The sequence below is a fragment of the Theobroma cacao genome, chromosome 8 (genome assembly GCF_053813885.1).
Source record: "Theobroma cacao isolate CCN51 chromosome 8, ASM5381388v1, whole genome shotgun sequence".
NCBI lineage: Eukaryota > Viridiplantae > Streptophyta > Magnoliopsida > Malvales > Malvaceae > Theobroma > Theobroma cacao.
Window position 1 is genome coordinate 1,157,708 of NC_142646.1, and position 16,562 is coordinate 1,174,269.

The 16,562-nt window shown below is 39.1% G+C and overlaps 4 protein-coding genes across 6 annotated transcripts; 2 read left to right on the forward strand and 2 right to left on the reverse strand.

The window, feature by feature from the left end:
- Positions 1-908: 908 nt before the first annotated feature.
- Positions 909-4,884, reverse strand: LOC18591376 (Erythronate-4-phosphate dehydrogenase family protein). Of its 3 annotated transcripts, XM_018126239.2 has the most exons (4): positions 4,377-4,533; positions 2,988-3,792; positions 1,798-1,850; positions 1,522-1,716 (listed from the first exon to the last, which is right to left on the reverse strand). In XM_018126239.2, exons 2-4 carry the CDS (start codon positions 3,693-3,695, stop codon positions 1,641-1,643), a joined length of 837 nt encoding a protein of 278 aa, XP_017981728.1. In that variant the 5' UTR covers positions 3,696-3,792; positions 4,377-4,533; the 3' UTR covers positions 1,522-1,640. The 3 variants fall into 3 exon arrangements, with proteins under 3 accessions (XP_007017526.2, XP_007017525.2, XP_017981728.1); XM_007017464.3 differs by lacking the exons at positions 1,798-1,850; positions 4,377-4,533 and adding an exon at positions 4,711-4,884 and having other exon boundaries at positions 909-1,553; XM_007017463.3 differs by lacking the exon at positions 1,798-1,850 and having other exon boundaries at positions 909-1,553.
- Positions 4,885-5,579: 695 nt separating this feature from the next.
- Positions 5,580-8,079, forward strand: LOC18591377 (phosphopantothenoylcysteine decarboxylase HAL3a-like). The gene is made up of 3 exons (XM_007017467.3): positions 5,580-6,128; positions 6,811-7,158; positions 7,564-8,079. The coding sequence occupies exons 2-3, from the start codon at positions 6,814-6,816 to the stop codon at positions 7,855-7,857; spliced, it is 639 nt and encodes a 212-aa protein (XP_007017529.1). The 5' UTR covers positions 5,580-6,128; positions 6,811-6,813; the 3' UTR covers positions 7,858-8,079.
- A 1,333-nt stretch (positions 8,080-9,412) lies between these two features.
- Positions 9,413-10,671, forward strand: LOC18591378 (uncharacterized). The gene has a single exon (XM_007017468.3). The coding sequence runs from the start codon at positions 9,983-9,985 to the stop codon at positions 10,391-10,393; it is 411 nt and encodes a 136-aa protein (XP_007017530.3). The 5' UTR covers positions 9,413-9,982; the 3' UTR covers positions 10,394-10,671.
- Positions 10,672-12,640: 1,969 nt separating this feature from the next.
- LOC18591380 (flavodoxin family protein / radical SAM domain-containing protein) lies at positions 12,641-16,516 on the reverse strand. Its single transcript, XM_018125889.2, has 8 exons — positions 15,403-16,516; positions 15,159-15,274; positions 14,642-14,817; positions 14,199-14,389; positions 14,018-14,104; positions 13,385-13,542; positions 13,085-13,295; positions 12,641-12,993 (listed from the first exon to the last, which is right to left on the reverse strand). The coding sequence occupies exons 1-8, from the start codon at positions 16,234-16,236 to the stop codon at positions 12,853-12,855; spliced, it is 1,914 nt and encodes a 637-aa protein (XP_017981378.1). The 5' UTR covers positions 16,237-16,516; the 3' UTR covers positions 12,641-12,852.
- Positions 16,517-16,562: the final 46 nt, after the last annotated feature.

The following is a 16,562-nucleotide window of genomic DNA, read 5'->3' on the forward strand; positions in this document are numbered from 1 at the left end:
GTATCGAAATTCTTCATTACATTTGGATTGTTCTGCTTTTGTTCAACAACAGACTACAAACACTACCCCATTACTTTTCTCATTATGCTGAAATTTCAAGTCCGCTTCCGTACTGTATTTGTACCGCGTATGGCGTTACGACCCGGTAGATATGAGACCCAAGGACCAATCAAACCAGCCAAGATGTAGTGGTCCGGCAGAGTTGAGAAGGATGTCGCGGGTCTAGAAAAGAGTTATGAGTTTTAAATCCTTGAACGTTCAAGGGTTCGCATTGTTTTCAATTTGTGATAATAAAATCAGAGCAAACAAGTGGATTTTAATGTAAGAGAAATAATATAGAAAAAATCAGACGAGACTTACTGAAAAGGTCGATGATGAAAAAAAAATAATTATTCTTTGGCCCCCAAAGAGGAAAATGAAAATGGATTTGGATTTTCCATTTTGGCTCTACGTGGTAGAATTCCATTTTAACATTGCAGCGACCCGGAATTCAGGGTTAAGGATGATTAGTTGAGTCAAAAGAATACCAGGTTCCTGGGAGTTTTGGAAAACTGGACATGTCCAGTTGGATCAGAAGAATACCAGGTTCCCCATAGAGAATGCTATCATAAACCGTCGACAGGGTTAGGAGAAAGATTTCAGGGGTTGAGAGACTTCGATTGACTCATTTGCATGAATTAGCAAGTTCTGGGTTCATTTGGGTTCATGTGTGCAGGCAGGACTATCCCCCGAGAAGGAACAAAGAAACTGTGAGAACGGGGCTCTTCAGACAAAGTTGAAGACAAGGAAGTGGAGGAATTTGACTATAAACTTTGTCTAGTTATTCGGTTTTTCCCATAAATTCACATCAAAGAAATGAATCATTGTTAAGAAGTCCATGTAAATCTTAAGTAACAGACCATACCCCATTTTTCTGCAATACATATTTATTTACAGGAAAGTACAAGTCATACAGATTTCCAACATATATAGCCTCACAATCATTTACCTTCCCAATAGCAGGAAATACATGTAAATCTTAGTAACAGACCATACCCCATTTTTCTGCAATACATATTTATTTACAGGGAAGTACAAGTCATACAGATTTCCAACATATATAGCCTCACGATCATTTACTTTCCCAATAGCAGCTAATAAACTATCTAACAAACTGACAACAGAGTAAGGGAAAATACAGGGGGAAAAAAAGAATATCAACTTCTGGGGATCACTCAGTCAAAATCTGCAGTTAAAGATGCATCCTTTTGAACAAGATGGTGTTAGATGCCTTTGGATCTCAAGGGAGCAGATGGTACTCGCAAGGTAGATGAAATGAATCAGATAAGCCGCCTTTTGAAGTTTCTAGTGGTTGATTGGTACGTACGAACCAGCAAGCCAACTCCGATACCAATGCCAAGACAAACGCCAAGACCAATCCCTACACCAACCCTTACACCTGCATTGAACCACGAGAGTTCACCATCTTCGCCATCTATGTACTCTGTCCTCCTCCAGTAGATATTGCTGTAGTCTTCATCATTTTCTTGTTTGTAGTTTCTGTATTCCACTACCTTCGAAAGGAAAGTAACGTAACAAGTTAGAGATGAGCAAATGCATGTCCGGTATGAAACAAAACAAACCATAAAAAAACTCAAATTTTAACAGAAATCATAATTGGAAGGATCCCCTGCCCTTCTCTTCTCATCTCTTCTGCTCTCCCTCTCAAAACATATCCTACACAATAAAAAAATAAGCAATGCTTGGTGATCCTCAGTAAGAATCAGCCTGGTTTTAATATCATCCACTCAAAGTTACCTCTTTCCTTCTGCCAGCCAGGCTGATTCTTGGGGATGAAGAGAATGTCTGATCTGATGCCACAGATCATCAATCAAGGAGGAGTGAGAATATTTCATTCTCATTCTCAAAGACAAACAATAACTAATCCAGAAGATGGCAAAGAAGAAAACAACAAATACATATACCAAAAGTTTAAACGAAATGCTTCCACTTGGTTTCCACACAAATCAATTTTCCCCAGGATACTAGATGCCATTGAAGAAAAAGACATCTACTTTGAATATATCAGCTGGGCTAAAACAGCTGCCAATAATTGAAATCTATAAAAGAATGGTCTTACTCAAACCAACTATTTGAGAAATATAGTATGCTCAGATGATGTAGGCAATTTCTCGGTCACAAGAGCTCAGTCTATCCATTCATGCAAAAGGAAGTTTTGTGCAGAAGCCAAAAGAATAGAAACGATCAATTGATACTTTCTAAGGAAGGTCTAACTACAGGCAAGCAAAGCAATTCCAATTTGATGTGTGTTTCACAGATAAAAGCTTGGCTATGAAGCAAGATAGATAAACATCATTGACCATAAATTGGTCTGCAAGTTGCTATTAATCAAATATTCATATCACAATGAACTCTATAAACCCAGCATTTTGCTTTAAGAGCAAAGAATGGAGGTGCTCCAACAAGAAAATGGCAAGAAAAAGCCAGGAGATGGTGGGGCCTCTACATGACACCAAGCCAGTATGGCTCTAGTGGGCCTATAGACGTCAGGATCTGGCAGAACAATGACATTGAAAACTATACAAATGGAAAAGGAAAGGGGGGTATATCCCATCACTTGAAAAATGTGCATTGTCCATACGCTCATATGACACATATATAAAGATTCTGTTTCCCAATGCATGCATCAAATCTTGACAAGGATGGACCATACTGAAAAATGAAACATGTTTCAAGACAGGAAGCACGTTGGCAGCCATAAAAAGGAGGAAACTAACATAAAAAAACTTCACTGAGTTTCAAATCACAGCACTTTTACCAAAGCTTATAAAAGGCCAGCCTTAAATATATAGAACATCTGCTGCTAAAATGTAAGATTAAGAATGCAGCACCCTAGCATGGCTCAAACATAGTATACCTCAAAATAAGTCCACTAAAGAGAACAGAAAACAAATGAAATCTTAATACTGAATTGTCCAGTATGTTACCTGCATATCAAGTCCAGGTGACATATCTTTCTGGCATTCAGTGGTCTCATATTCCGGTATTGAATGTAACATGCCCTTCCTATTATGCTTCTTCCGGTAATTAAGTTGCAATGTTTTGGTCAAGATGATTGGTGTTCCAGAGAAGCAACCCGCAACATAAACCTCAATGGTTGGTGGTGATAATTCAGGACCAGCAATGTGCTTTCCCTTCAGGAAACCACTGCCAGCAGTGATATCTGATTCACAATTCATGCTCCATCGTTTCACATTATTTTTCGATTCCTCAATGAAGCCATTACTACTAGACATTTCCAATACACCGGAGAGAATGAGATCCTTTCCATCAAACACCTCAAATTTCACACTACCTGTCAACCAAATACTATCTGTACTCACAAAGGTGGCTTCGTCTGATTTCTTATCTACCCGATCCCTTCTAAGGAGTAAAGAGACCCCATCAGAGTATATGCCGCATCTAGTGCCATTAACTTCCAAAAGGGTGTCAGGGTTTAGAGGGATATGATTGAGAGTTAGAAACTCTGGAGTTAAATCATCAACTTGAAAATTGCTGACTCTCACATAGAAGACTCTCAAATCAAACCAGAGTGATGATAATCTGGCGCATGGTTGGAATGGAGAGTACCTAATAATCTGAAGGTTGTGATCTGCTACCATACCATTTTCTGGTGTTTCACAAGGACCCTCCATGATCAGGAGCTTAATCCTCACTGAAACCCTCTAACATCAATTACAATCACAACATGGGAAACACCATACAAATTGGTAGTAAGTTGCCTGTCAAAACCTGTTACAACATTAGGAGAGTAATGCCATTTAGATAATGAAAAATTAGTCATCAAAATCAGCTTGCTGGAAATTAGGGGGGAGGGAGGGGGTGGGGGAAGAAAGAATATATGAGAAAGATCCAGAGGGCAGCTAGATATGTGGTTTCCCAAGTAACAAAGTAAATACTAAAACGACCTGATTTCTAGGAACAGAAACCCTTAAAATATGGAAAAGAAAAGGAAAAACCATAAGAGAAAAAAGAAGTGAAATCAAACAGTATAACACTATGGCCAAAGATGGAAGAAAAAAAATTCCAACTTTACTGGCTGCAGAGATCATGGAAAAGTACACATAATTCCTTTTTTTTTCCTTTTTTGGAAAATATACACAATATATTGTTATCTATAACATAAACAAGTTCAGATTTCAGATATGCAGACACTTTAAGGAACAACAGGAAGCAAACAAGGAAATGGTTTTCTATCACTTGTCTCAGATTTCAACAAAACCACAAAATAATTCAGACAATTTCGTGGCAATTTAAAAGACAGAGCAATTTCTAAACAACATCCATCATCTGAAAATCGAAATAAAACTACCCACCAGCAGCCCCCCGGGGATCTTACAGCTAACCAAACCAGGACTCAGCTTTCTCTATCTCCATGTTTTGGAACCAAGGCAAACAAGAGGATCAAATTGAAGAACTTATTGACTCTTGAACTACCTTCTTCTTTCGAGGGAAAGAAGATATAAAGGAGAGAGAATACAAAAAGAGACAGAGATATTAAGACAAACAAAAAACCGGCCTATTATTAACAAAAAAAAACATACACGTCAGACAACTAGCCAAATTCTGTAAATATAAGTTTCTCGAGAAACACAGAGCACCACAAACACAAAAAAGAAATTGCTTTCCGTAAAAAAATAATAATCATACCAGGAAAATCTTCCATCCACGAATATACCAGCAAGCAGAAACATAAATTGTCTCCTACCAATTCAAATAATCCAACTCTTCTAGCTAGTGGCCTCTCAAATTGCTTTCAACCTCTAAAATTAAAGCTTTTGATTCTAAGACAATTTGTGGATAAGTACGTGCAAGACCTTAAGTCTCCTAAACTCCAGATACCTCTAGCTTTATATATATAGCTACTGTAGCAATCTTTGTCTTTTATTTTCTTAATTTTTAGTTATAGAGGCTATAGTATCCTTGACATCACCAAATTGGGTTGTCCCCAAAATTTCGAATTGAGTGAGTGATGGGACTTTTTGATGACTTTTCTTTTTTTTTACTTTTCTATGGTTATTGGTGTCAAATGGTTGGATATCCTGAGGGAGATGGGCTACCTTTTCATTATCATTAGTATTCTGTGATCTTATCCGATTAGCAGCACAGAGTTTTTGGCATTTACAAGGTGGTGTCGTTTGAAAGGGATGCCCAGCCCTGCCCTGTCTCCAGGAGTAATCAACGGCTATCTATGTCCACATCGTCTTTAGCACATTGCCTGTCCTGTCATGAACTCATCAATAAAATTTAGATATAGGCCCCTCACACCCATTGGGCCTCATTGCTGAGGAATTGTAAAAACAAGCCCTTAACCAGAAATGGGAGTTTGTGCCCAATGACCTTTGAGCCAATTGCCATTGCTAACCTTAATATTGCCCTGTTTGCACTTCATAAGCACAAAAGTAGGAGCGCTTTCCTATTGAAAGTGGGTGAGTAAATTTAAAGCTTTGTAAAAGAGATTTAAGACATCATGCAATCATTTAAACTTGATGTGGGTGGGGGAAAACCATGGGAGATGGGAAACCGCTTTATTGTTCCAATCCATGGAGCACAATCAATGCTAGTAGTTCACATAAATTGCTCAACTCTCAACTGCCCCGAATGAATACTTTGGTTTCACCATAGAGCATCTTTCATTTGCATAACACTAATACCCGCCTTCATTCGCATATATAGATGGGAAAACCAGAGCAAACCCAACTATGTGGATAGAGCGGCACCCGGTTAAAGAGATGACCCAATTCCCAAAACCAAAAGCCCAAAGCCAACAACCCTTTGTCACGTGTAGTGCAGGTGAGAACAAAAGGAGCGGCAGCCCAACCATGAAAATCCCGGCATTTCTGCCGTGAAAGAGGGAAAAAAAATTGTAGAAAAGGAGGCTAGACCAACAGATCACTAACAATTGTTTTTGAACAGGGGGCATTTTTGAAAGCTCCAGTCTCGCGCTTCTTCGTCAGCCGAATCTCTGCTACTTCCTTTTTCTTTTGGTTCTTTGGCGTCGCAAGAGAATCTGAATTCCAGAGCCCAGATCCTTTATTTTTCTCTGATCTTGGATTCCACGTGATTAAGTCAGTATCTCTCTTTTTTTTTCTTTTTCTTATTACGCAAAACAAAAGTTCTATAACTGGAGCAGTCTTGCCAACTTCCTTTTTAATCTTGAATTTCTGCAAGCCTAATTGTTCTGTATCCTGAATTTGAGGTGGGTTTAAAGTTTCGAGTCAAAGAAATGCAAGTTCAATTTGTTCTTGTGAGAAAGTGCTTTTCTTGTGGGGATGGATTTTGGGTTTTTACCTTCGATTTAGTTGTATAGTTCTTGCACGTTCTTCTTCTGGGATTGTAATTAACTGGTAGTTGAATTAGAAAGAAGACTGACAGTTGATTTTGAGCGGTAAAAAGATATCTTTTTTATTGTTATTATTACTATTATTTTTCATAGCATTTTTCTTTTGATGATTTGTAAGTTTTCATTGATCCTCTGGCGTTGAATAGGGAGAAATGCTTGTGGATTTGACTAAAAATTTTAGAGCTTGGATTATAACTTGGTTAGCTCACGGTTTTTCTCAGTTTAAAATCCTTAATAATCTATGTAAACCATATAACAATTAATTGTATTTGATGCGGAGCTAAAATGGTTAGAGATAGTTTTTTGGTTCTTGGTTGCTGGCTTGCTGCATTTCTATCTTTTAGTTCTCAAAATTGATGTTTTCTGTGCTTTATCAACTTTGAAATTGATGGCAATTTTTTGTATAGGTTATGGCATACCCTGAACCTCAAAATGCAGTGAGGGAAATGATGCAGGTCAATCCTACTAACAGAAAACCCCGGATTTTACTTGCTGCCAGTGGAAGTGTAGCTGCCATAAAGTTTGGCAATCTCTGCCATTGTTTCTCTGAATGGGCAGAAGTAAAAGCAGTTGTCACAAAAGCCTCTTTGCATTTCATTGACAGAGCATCGATTCCTAGGGATGTAAGTGTTTATACTGATGAGGATGAATGGTCCAGCTGGAAAATAATAGGTGACAATGTGCTTCACATTGAGCTTCGTCGATGGGCCGATATTATGGTCATTGCCCCATTGTCAGCAAACACACTTGGCAAGGTAATATGATCTGGCCATCTTTTGTTATAATTTTTGTTCCTCTATTTGTACCTTGTATACTGTTGAAGGGATGCTTCACATTATACGTGCATGTTAATGAAAGGAGATTGAAAATGAGTGGAGAGAATGCCTAAAAGTCACTTAATTTGAATTGTTAGGATGTGCTTTATTTGGAGAGATACTACTTGTTTGATGCTTTCTGTCGATTATATTTTTGGGTGACCACTAGTTTATTGTAATGAGAAAATGAACTTGCAAGTATTCATGTATCTGAGAATTACTTTTTTTCTGCTCTCATATGCTTTTGATGACCCCTTTTTGTAAAGCTGTTTTGTTGCCTAAATGGTTGTATTGTTTGATATGATTGTAACTCTTCACTTAAGCATTTTTTGATCTTTAAAGCAGATTGCGGGGGGATTATGTGACAATTTGCTAACTTGCATTGTGCGAGCATGGGACTATAGCAAGCCACTGTTTGTTGCACCGGCTATGAACACTTTCATGTGGACCAACCCTTTCACAGAAAAACATCTCATGTCAATTGATGAGCTTGGAATTTCTCTCATCCCACCTGTCACAAAGCGACTAGCTTGTGGGGACTATGGAAATGGCGCAATGGCAGAACCTTCTCTAATCCACTCGACCATAAGACTATTCTTAGAGTCACGGCCCCTACCAAGTGACGGAAGAGCTGGTTGATTTGACATGAATGTGTTGCAATCCATTGCTTCTGTGTTAGTTGTATTGCTCTTAGCTGTCTGCCAAGTTTACTGTACATTTTATACCTGCATTTTAGAGTTTGCTTAACTTGCATAGCATGAGGAATGCTCTTGAACACTGCATAATTGATCTCGTAAGCTGCAGATATTGACGAGTTGCAGAATCTTATTAGCTTGATAAAATGCCTCCTTTTAAGGATTATTCATCTTTCTTATGAAATGGTTGTGTGATTGATCTTATAGATTTAATGAAAATAAAGGTCCATAAGTTTGTGGTAGATAGGACCAGCAAACTAGACAGCTGAGGCAAGAAGGACAATCTTTGCTGTCTCTGTAGAATAATTCCTGCATAAGCATATGCAAGTTAGATTGAGTACACTTTTTATTCTTCTTTTACTATTGTTTATGCAAGGAAAATACAAATTTGAGTGCAGTTGAGAGTAGTACTAGTACGATATTTTCCTCGTTGTCCATCATTATGATTCTTATTAGAGAATGAAAGATAGCGAAGAAACTCGTGCCACTCACCCAATCATCGTTTCTTTTGGGGAAATCTTTACTTACCTAATTGTCTAGTGTCAATGCCTACAATTTGCAATAATTATTTCTTTCTTCGGGCTCTGATCGGCGGTCGAGAGTTATGAGCCTGGTGCACTTGAACAACAGGGGAATATAGCTGCTGGACGCGAAGCCCCGCGAAGGGACACAAGTGGTCAGACTGAGACACTGGTCTGAGTCGTACAGTACACCAACCTTTACCCACGTAAAATCAAACCCAAAGCGGCAAAAGCCCCTAGATGTGAAAGACAAACTCAGTTTGGAGTAAAGTCTTAGCCATTTTAACCATGGTTTGTCTTAGCCATTCCTGTAAGTACAACGACAATGACACCCTTGCTCGGCCAATCTACGATTTCAACTTCTTTTACCCTTGTGTTAGTATCAGGCATTGGTCCAGGGATGTAAACCGATTGATTTTATACAGATATTCGTATATTCTGATTCGAATAACATAGAATTTGAATAAGATTTTTAATACTTGTATCGAAATCAAATAAGTTTCGAGTATCATCCTGACGATATGAAAAGAAAATGCACGCAAGCTCTGCCGGGCATGTTATATTGTCTACTCCTTTGTTGAATGTGTATGTTCAGTCAGTATAACAAAACCCAGATTCTATATGATTAGCAAACTCAATTATGAGTAAATAAACATAACTTAGATTATATGCAGACGTGTTTAAAGTTCAAATGTTAATTTTTTTCTAGAAAAAGGCAATGAAACGAAGAATTCAAGAATCATTTATTCTCTACTACATCATGATCCCTATCAGGCTATGGCTATCACTTTCGGTTAGGACTCTTTATTTCTTCCTAGGGAAAATCAAATTAATCCAAATGCCTCGTTATATAAAGAGAAACACAAACCAAAGCGTTTAACCATGGTTAGTGCTAGCCCCCTTTATTAATTAGAAGAGATTCTTTATTTTCATTATATATATATATATATATATATATATAATATGTTTAACAAAATAGAAAAAAGAGAGGGTGAATGAAATAGGATAGCTTTCGACCTCATTTCCTCGTGCTTTGTCTTTTCTTCTGCTGCAAAAGAATAGGATATATAGAGATGGATGGGGTTGATGGACAAAGAAAAGGACAGGTGATTTTAATGGCTTTTTTGAGCTTTTGAGCTTTGTTTATTCTTTGCGAATAGAAGCAGTTACTGTTGCTGTTGGTATCGGGTTGTTGATATATAGAATAGAATAAGAGAAAGGGAGAGAGAGAGAGAGGGAGAGGAAAAGAAAGGGAAAAGGAGAGATTGAGTTAATGGGGTTTCCAGAATCTGGATACCAGTCAAAGATATTGGTCCAGTTGCTTTGGGTTCTTGCATAAAAAATATAAACCAAGGGGGAATACTGCAAGATTTCTTTTCTTGTAACACTTGGAATGGATTTTTGGATTCAATATACAGAAGGGTGAAAAGAGCTGCAAACATCAAAGAGAAAAGAGTCATTGAAGATTTGATTTTGACGGTTTGTTTGGGTTTATGATAACTGGTATTGGTTGTTGAATAAGAGCTTTATCGATAGGGAAAACATTTGATGGGTAAGAAGCCTCAAAAGACCAAGGAACTTTCGGTAGCAATCGCTGAGGCTTCAACGGGAGGAGGAGGAGAAGAGGTCCAGCAACAAACACAGCCTCAGGCTCAACCTCGTAGAAAGAGAGGTAGACCTCGAAAACATGTTGAGAAAAGTGAAACTGAAACTGAAACTGAAGAGAGAAAAGAAGAGGAAGCAGCGGAAGTTAGTGAGAACCAATCAAAGAAAGTAAAAGTTTCAGTGGAAGAACAACAACAGAAAGAAGAAGAAGAAGAAGAAGAAGAAGAAGGGCAACATGAGGAAAAGCCAGAAGCAAAGGCAGAGGCATCATCAACTCCTGTGGGACAATCCATGACGAGTGAGCCTCCAAGAAGGAGATCAAGAAGAAAAAGCCAACCCAGAAAGAGCAGCTAAAATTGCTTTTAACTGGTATTTGCTGTCTCCTGTTTTAATTGCCTTTACAAATTCTGGTAAATCCTTCCTTCTTCTTCTTTTTGGTTTTTTATTCCTTTCTCGAATACATATATGATTAGCTTCAGGAAAAGAACATCAAAATGGTTTTGCTTTTCATGTTGATTAAAGATTGAAGATGAAGCTTCTTGGTCCCATGGAAATTTGTTGCTTTATCAGTTTATTTCTTTCAAATGTAAAAACAGAAAAGCATAATAGAAAGGGTCTTGCTTATTTTTTCTTCTCTTTATTGTAGTAATTGGGCTTCCTAATCATTCTTCCTTAATTTTCCCCATATGTTTTCTGTATAAGCAAACAAAGCTAAAAAAGTTAGCCAAATAACACTGCTCAAACCAGATTAGAGTTGTTTCAACTCTACATATTTTTCTTTTTATACTGCTTCTTTTCATTCTAATTATGATTAGTTGACTGCATTTGTTCCTTTTGTCATTATAATACTAAACAAAAAGATAGACTTAGTAAAGGAAAAGAAACCTAGCTATTAGCACATTGGTGGATAAAGAAACTGAGACCCCAAAAAAGGGTTTTGTTTAGTTTTACTCCACAACGTAGGAATTTTAATGTTTGGTGACATTGAATGAGAGGGGTAAGTGAAGGGGATTGAAATGGGGGGGAAGAGGGAAAAACTTAGTGGGAGAGGTATTTTGCTGTCGCTACCGCTGAGTTATGAACTTATAATTTGCTAGGGCAAAAAATAATAAAGGGGAGAAAAACCGCTGCCAACTCATTTCCATTTCCACTTGGACGTGATTGCCACGCCCAAGCAATCAACACCAGCCTCCAGCCGCCTCAGTAAGCCAATGGGCAATCTCTGATTCTGATGGGTTCTTGCTTTACCACGAAACTTGAGTGGCAGGTAATTCCCAAGTGCTATCGTGGCGCGTGGAGTTGATGGTTTTAAGCTACTGGTAATAGACAAAAGTCAAGAAAGGGGAAGACGAAGTAACAGTAAGAGAGGGAGGGGCTGGGGGTAGAAGAAAGAGAGAAAGAGGACGGTAGGATAGTATGACAGATGACCTTTTATAGGAAAACTTTTTTTGCGTACAAAAAATCTTTTACTCAATTCACTTGTCGACTTGTTCTAAGAAAAAGAAGTAGCAGAAGAAGCAAGAGAAGAGTTATTGCAACTTGCCGCAAACCATGCCCACGCGTTATTAGACACGCGCTCTTGCCCGTGGGACCCGTTCCGTATCCGTACCCTGGATAGCTTTGACAAGTTGTGTTGTTTCAATGGCCCCACCTGAAAGTCTCAAAGCTAAAGCTACTGTTGGATTGGGTTGCACACTGCACTAGAATCTCACCATATTATTCTAGAGCTTGAAAACCCTTTGCTTAGTATCACTTTAGCTGCACTAAAATGGAAGCTGATAACCATTTTTGCAAGTACTGTTTCTCCGTGCTTGACACTGTCAGTGAAACTTTGCAAATTACAGTACCATACTCAGCAAGGGCAAGTTCGAGCCGGAGTTGAGAATTGAGATGTTGCTAAGCAAGCACTGTGTGTTTGCAAAGATGCAGCAAGTGAAGTAGTGCGGTGCATATATGGCACAGGCTTGAGTTTGTGTCCTCCAACACAAATCTTGCTGTCATCCAGTCACAGGGCTTGATTAATTTTTGATTTAACAATTGAAGGCCCAAGAAATGGCCAACCTGATTCTTGCAAATCTTTGATAGCATCTCAATCGCAGAGACATTCAGGACATAAAGAGAACCTAGGAGTTCACCCTGTTAACAACAGTTAAAGGGTTATTTTTCACACTGTAATCTGCAATCGTCTCTATCCTAAAAGGTTATCAAAAGATGACACGTAACCATGTTTTAAGATAACAGTGGGGGGACAAAACATACGAGGAAGTCCAACAAAAGGACAGAATATTACGTTTAAACAAGAAACCAGTGCTACAATTGATAGTGACATTTCCGAGTCGGGGCTGACCCATCTCTGAAAGTCAATAAATTTATAGGGGTTGCTTGGGGCTTAGGGAAAATTATTGAGCTGCTTAATCTCGTCCAGTCAGATGCCGATTGTACAAAGGCCTGGACATCTTTTGAGAATGATCTTTTTCTTTAGGATTGGCAAACTGGTTAGACCCAGCCATAGACCGTAAAGACCAAACTTTGCTTTTAATTTATGTTGCCTTTTTGATTAATAGCATGCCTTGTTTCCGATTGAATTTGGCCACATGGGGAGACCAAATTGAACCATCAAACACGTATAGCCAAACTAACGTCAAAATTGTTGGATACAACAGAGCTACAGCCTGCACGCAGAAAACTATCATTTGATCAGAACTTTTTTCATTACGTATGGCCAAACTAAAGCAAACCTGTTGAAATGCAAAGAATGCTTGCTAGTAAAAATAGATATATTGGCTAATAAAAAACACAAATCTCCAACTTGCTCAGCGATTTGACTTGTGATGTCGCTCCTTTCTGTACCGAGACTGATCAGGATCGAATCCACCTTCTTCAGCTCCATAGACAGCCCAGGATGGAGTGAGAGCCATGTAGTCCGCACTGTCGAAAGGTTCACCTGAAGCCACCTGCATCATCGACAAGAAACAAATTGTTTGAAGCAGAAAGAAATTATAGTCCGGAGACACTGCAAATGATTAAATTGATGCTGTTACTAACCAGGTCATGGAATTTTTCGTAGTCTATCCATGTATACCATTGGCCATTGACCTTGAACTTATCTGTTTTGGCCAAGAGGACACAGCACGAGTGTGCATGTTCACATGCTACCTCATACTCCCCTTCACTTTTCAGAGCCAATGCCTCTGAGAAAGCCTTCACATCAGAATGCCAAGGCACATTCTCCATTGTCAACTTTGAGGTGGCAGAACTGTAAAAAAATATCAACATGACTGACCAAGGGCAGGCAGTGTTGCAGATATAAAATGATACAAACAACAATAAGACCAAGAGACTCACGATCCACAGTATGTTACGCCTTTGATTTCAACAAAATCAGGCTTCCCAATGCTAAATAGTTTAGAATAAGCATCTGCATCTTCTGTATTCCACCCTTTCACGAGAGTCAAGCGATAAACAGTTCGTTGTTGTTTATCTCTGAGAGCTTTCAAGGAATCCTGAACAACAGATATTACCAGTAAGGAAACAGGAACTTCAGGCCACCCAAAGAAAAACACTCAAAAATGCCTATGGAATATGTAAACTTCTTCATAGTACAAGCTGCTGTGAACATGAAGAAGGAGTTCATTCTTACAAATATAACTGACCATGACATGTTAGGGATTTTCAACATTGCAGTTAATAAATACCATTTCATAATAATGCAAATAGAAAGCTGTTTTAGATTGGGATTTAAGGGATCTGCCAATATGTTCTCCAAAGTGGGGTAAGGGCAGCTATAGCTTCGAGATCAAGTTTTTACAGGAAGTACGTTTCACACCCCCATGTAGCGTGCTAGTCTAGGATTCAAGGCTTTTGATCCTGTTATCTTTCTACTTGACATCATATCTCTTCTCCATCCCTCATTTGTTTTTGTGCCAATCCTTAATGATATAGCTCAATTTTCTTATTTTTCAAGAATAAAATACTCACAATGAATCTTTCCCAGAAGTCCCCAAAGAGTGGCCTATCAATTGCCTTCAAGCTATCCTTGGTTGCAGCATCTACACTCACATATAACTGCATGAGTAAAAGAGATTGAACAGGTTAATAAGAGCAGAAGACTTTTTGACATTTATTCTTTCTTAACAACATAGATTCACAGCCAACAAACCTGGGTTATAGGCTTCAGCATTTTGATTTTATCAGGGAACTGTGCATTAGTTACTAAAAAGGTAGAGATTCGCCTTCGGTGCAGCTCATCCACTAGCATATTAATCTCTGGATACATAATGGGTTCACCAACAAGTGATAAGGCACAGTGCCGAGGAGTTAGACCTTCTGTCAATCGCTCTTGTGTAACACCTGCAGCAGTAGAATGAGTAAAATTCTCCTCTAAATGCAATGGACAAATCTTTGTTGCAATCCTGTGTCTAAGTGTCTACGTTGTAAGAAATAAATTTGGGGACATTCTAATCCTGTCAGATATTACTTGTTACTGAATGATTATTAAAATGTGTTGAGTCAGATACTTACTTAGTAGAAGGAAATGTTAAGTACAGTAAATCCCATGGTCCCAAAGAGATACTATAATTAGAACAAATATATGACATTTACCGGGAACTCCTTTCATTTGCTTAATCATCTTGGTATGAAGATCTATGGCAGTATTGACAATCTCTAAGGGATCATCCATCTTCCACTGCCAACTCTTTCCTACAGGATTTGTGTGATGCCTCCAGCAAAAAACACATTTGTTGGCACATGCCAAACTAGGGGTAGCCTCCATGCATCTGTTCCATTTGAAAGTTAAACTAATTTCAATTGCAGGTCTAAAGCCACAATCACAAAGTATAGAATGGACAAAAACCAAGTACAATGTAATTGAAGTAGAATAAAAAATGACGATTCACCACTATGAACTATATAAAAAATCAAACTCACCATATACAGATGTACACGAGAGCAACTAACAGCAAATTATAGAACAACAAGATGCATGTTTCCAAATCTCCAACCTTCCTTTTGGAAGAGGGTGGGTAAAGAAAATATTAACATATCACATGACATTCAAAACAGATTCAACTAAATGATCATCAAAGGCTTAATAGGAACAAAAGAAAGTTGCAATCACCTATGGCTCTCTATCCCATAAAATGAGTGCTTGTAGCAACCTCCTCGTCCTCTAAGTTGTGACTTGGTCCATCTACAGATTTTAACACCACTATGTGAACCAATAATTTTATATCCCTGTAAAATCCCACCAGTTAAAGGATGTGAATTATACCATAGAATGCAACTATATACTAACATCAGGCAATCACTACAATGAAATGCCTTCATCAACAAAAGATTCATATCCACTTAAACCAAGTTACCTGCTTCTCCAAGTTGGCTCTGATAACTGGAGTCACCATCTCTCTTTTCCCATCCATTTTTCCATTAGTTTCAGCCACATTAACCGACTTCTTCCTCGACGGCCCTTTGCCTGCAATATCTTCGAGATCAACAATTTCTTCCTCTCCTCCTCCACCACCATTATCATCATCGTCACTTTCAAAGCTTTCAGCATCACTAGCGTAAACAATTCCATTCTCATTCTCCACCACCAATCCTCCTTTCAAAACCCTGACTACTTTTTCACTCCACTCTTTAAAGACACTCTCTAATGCACCCCCATCCACGTCACCTTCCCCAACTGCCACCATCTCCGTCGCCCCCAACCCTCTCAACCTCTTCCCCAAATTCCTCGCCACCGCATTAAACGTTTCTCCGTACACCCGGCTCCCGACTCCAAAGACGGCGAATTTACAATTGGAGAGTAACAAATTCCCGGCGCGAAAATCGGTGCTGATTTCTGCGAGCCAATTGACGAAGAACTTTGAGCCTTGAGGAGGGTTTCCATCTTCCCACGTCGAAGCGATGATAAGGATCAGGGATTCCTTAGGGAGGTCCTCGGGCTCGTAGTTTTGGGGATCGACGAGGTCGAACGGGATATTGTTGGAGGAGAGGAGGTTGAGAAGGCGTTGGGCCAAGGCTTTGGATGTTCCTGTTTGAGTGATGAAAAAGAGCTTGCCTTTTCTAGGATTGGGGTTTATAGGGAGTTGTCTGAGGGGTTTTAGGCGGCGGCGGGACTTGTAGAGGAAGTAAAAAGTGGTGGCGGAGAGGAGGGCCAGCAGGGTGAGGCGAGCTGAGAGTGAAGATGGGGACATGTTTGGGATTTCTTATGTATTTCTTGTTCAGGGTTTGGGTTTTCGGTGGGTTTTAGAGGAACTGAGACGTGAGCGTGCAAACGGCTGCCGTTGGCGTGGTGAGTAAACTCGGTGATGAAGGGGATGGAAGAAAACGGCGGCGCTGTGGCAAAGCTTCGGCATGCAGAAAATCGCGGGCTAACACCAGAATTTACGTATTGGGCTTAATGGACCACAATTAATGGTTAAGATTATGGGCTTAAAAAACAGGGAAAGTGGGCCTATCGCATTGTCCTCCATTGTAGGCAGTCGGAGCTTATTAGAACTAGCTTGGCATGCAAAGATCC

Bases quoted from the DNA above. Each gene is read 5' to 3' on its own strand.
- LOC18591376 (XM_007017464.3), bottom strand. From the start codon at position 3,695: ATGGAGGGTCCTTGTGAAACACCAGAAAATGGTATGGTAGCAGATCAC. The intron at 1,554-2,987 runs GTAACATACTGG...TTCCTTTCGAAG, and splicing joins CACCTGGACTTGATATGCAG to GTAGTGGAATACAGAAACTA.
- LOC18591377 (XM_007017467.3), top strand. From the start codon at position 6,814: ATGGCATACCCTGAACCTCAAAATGCAGTGAGGGAAATGATGCAGGTC. The intron at 7,159-7,563 runs GTAATATGATCT...TCTTTAAAGCAG, and splicing joins CAGCAAACACACTTGGCAAG to ATTGCGGGGGGATTATGTGA.
- LOC18591378 (XM_007017468.3), top strand. From the start codon at position 9,983: ATGGGTAAGAAGCCTCAAAAGACCAAGGAACTTTCGGTAGCAATCGCT.
- LOC18591380 (XM_018125889.2), bottom strand. From the start codon at position 16,236: ATGTCCCCATCTTCACTCTCAGCTCGCCTCACCCTGCTGGCCCTCCTC. The intron at 14,818-15,158 runs GTGATTGCAACT...CAAATGGAACAG, and splicing joins TATGGGATAGAGAGCCATAG to ATGCATGGAGGCTACCCCTA. The intron at 13,543-14,017 runs GTGAGTATTTTA...TCTGTTGTTCAG, and splicing joins ACTTCTGGGAAAGATTCATT to GATTCCTTGAAAGCTCTCAG.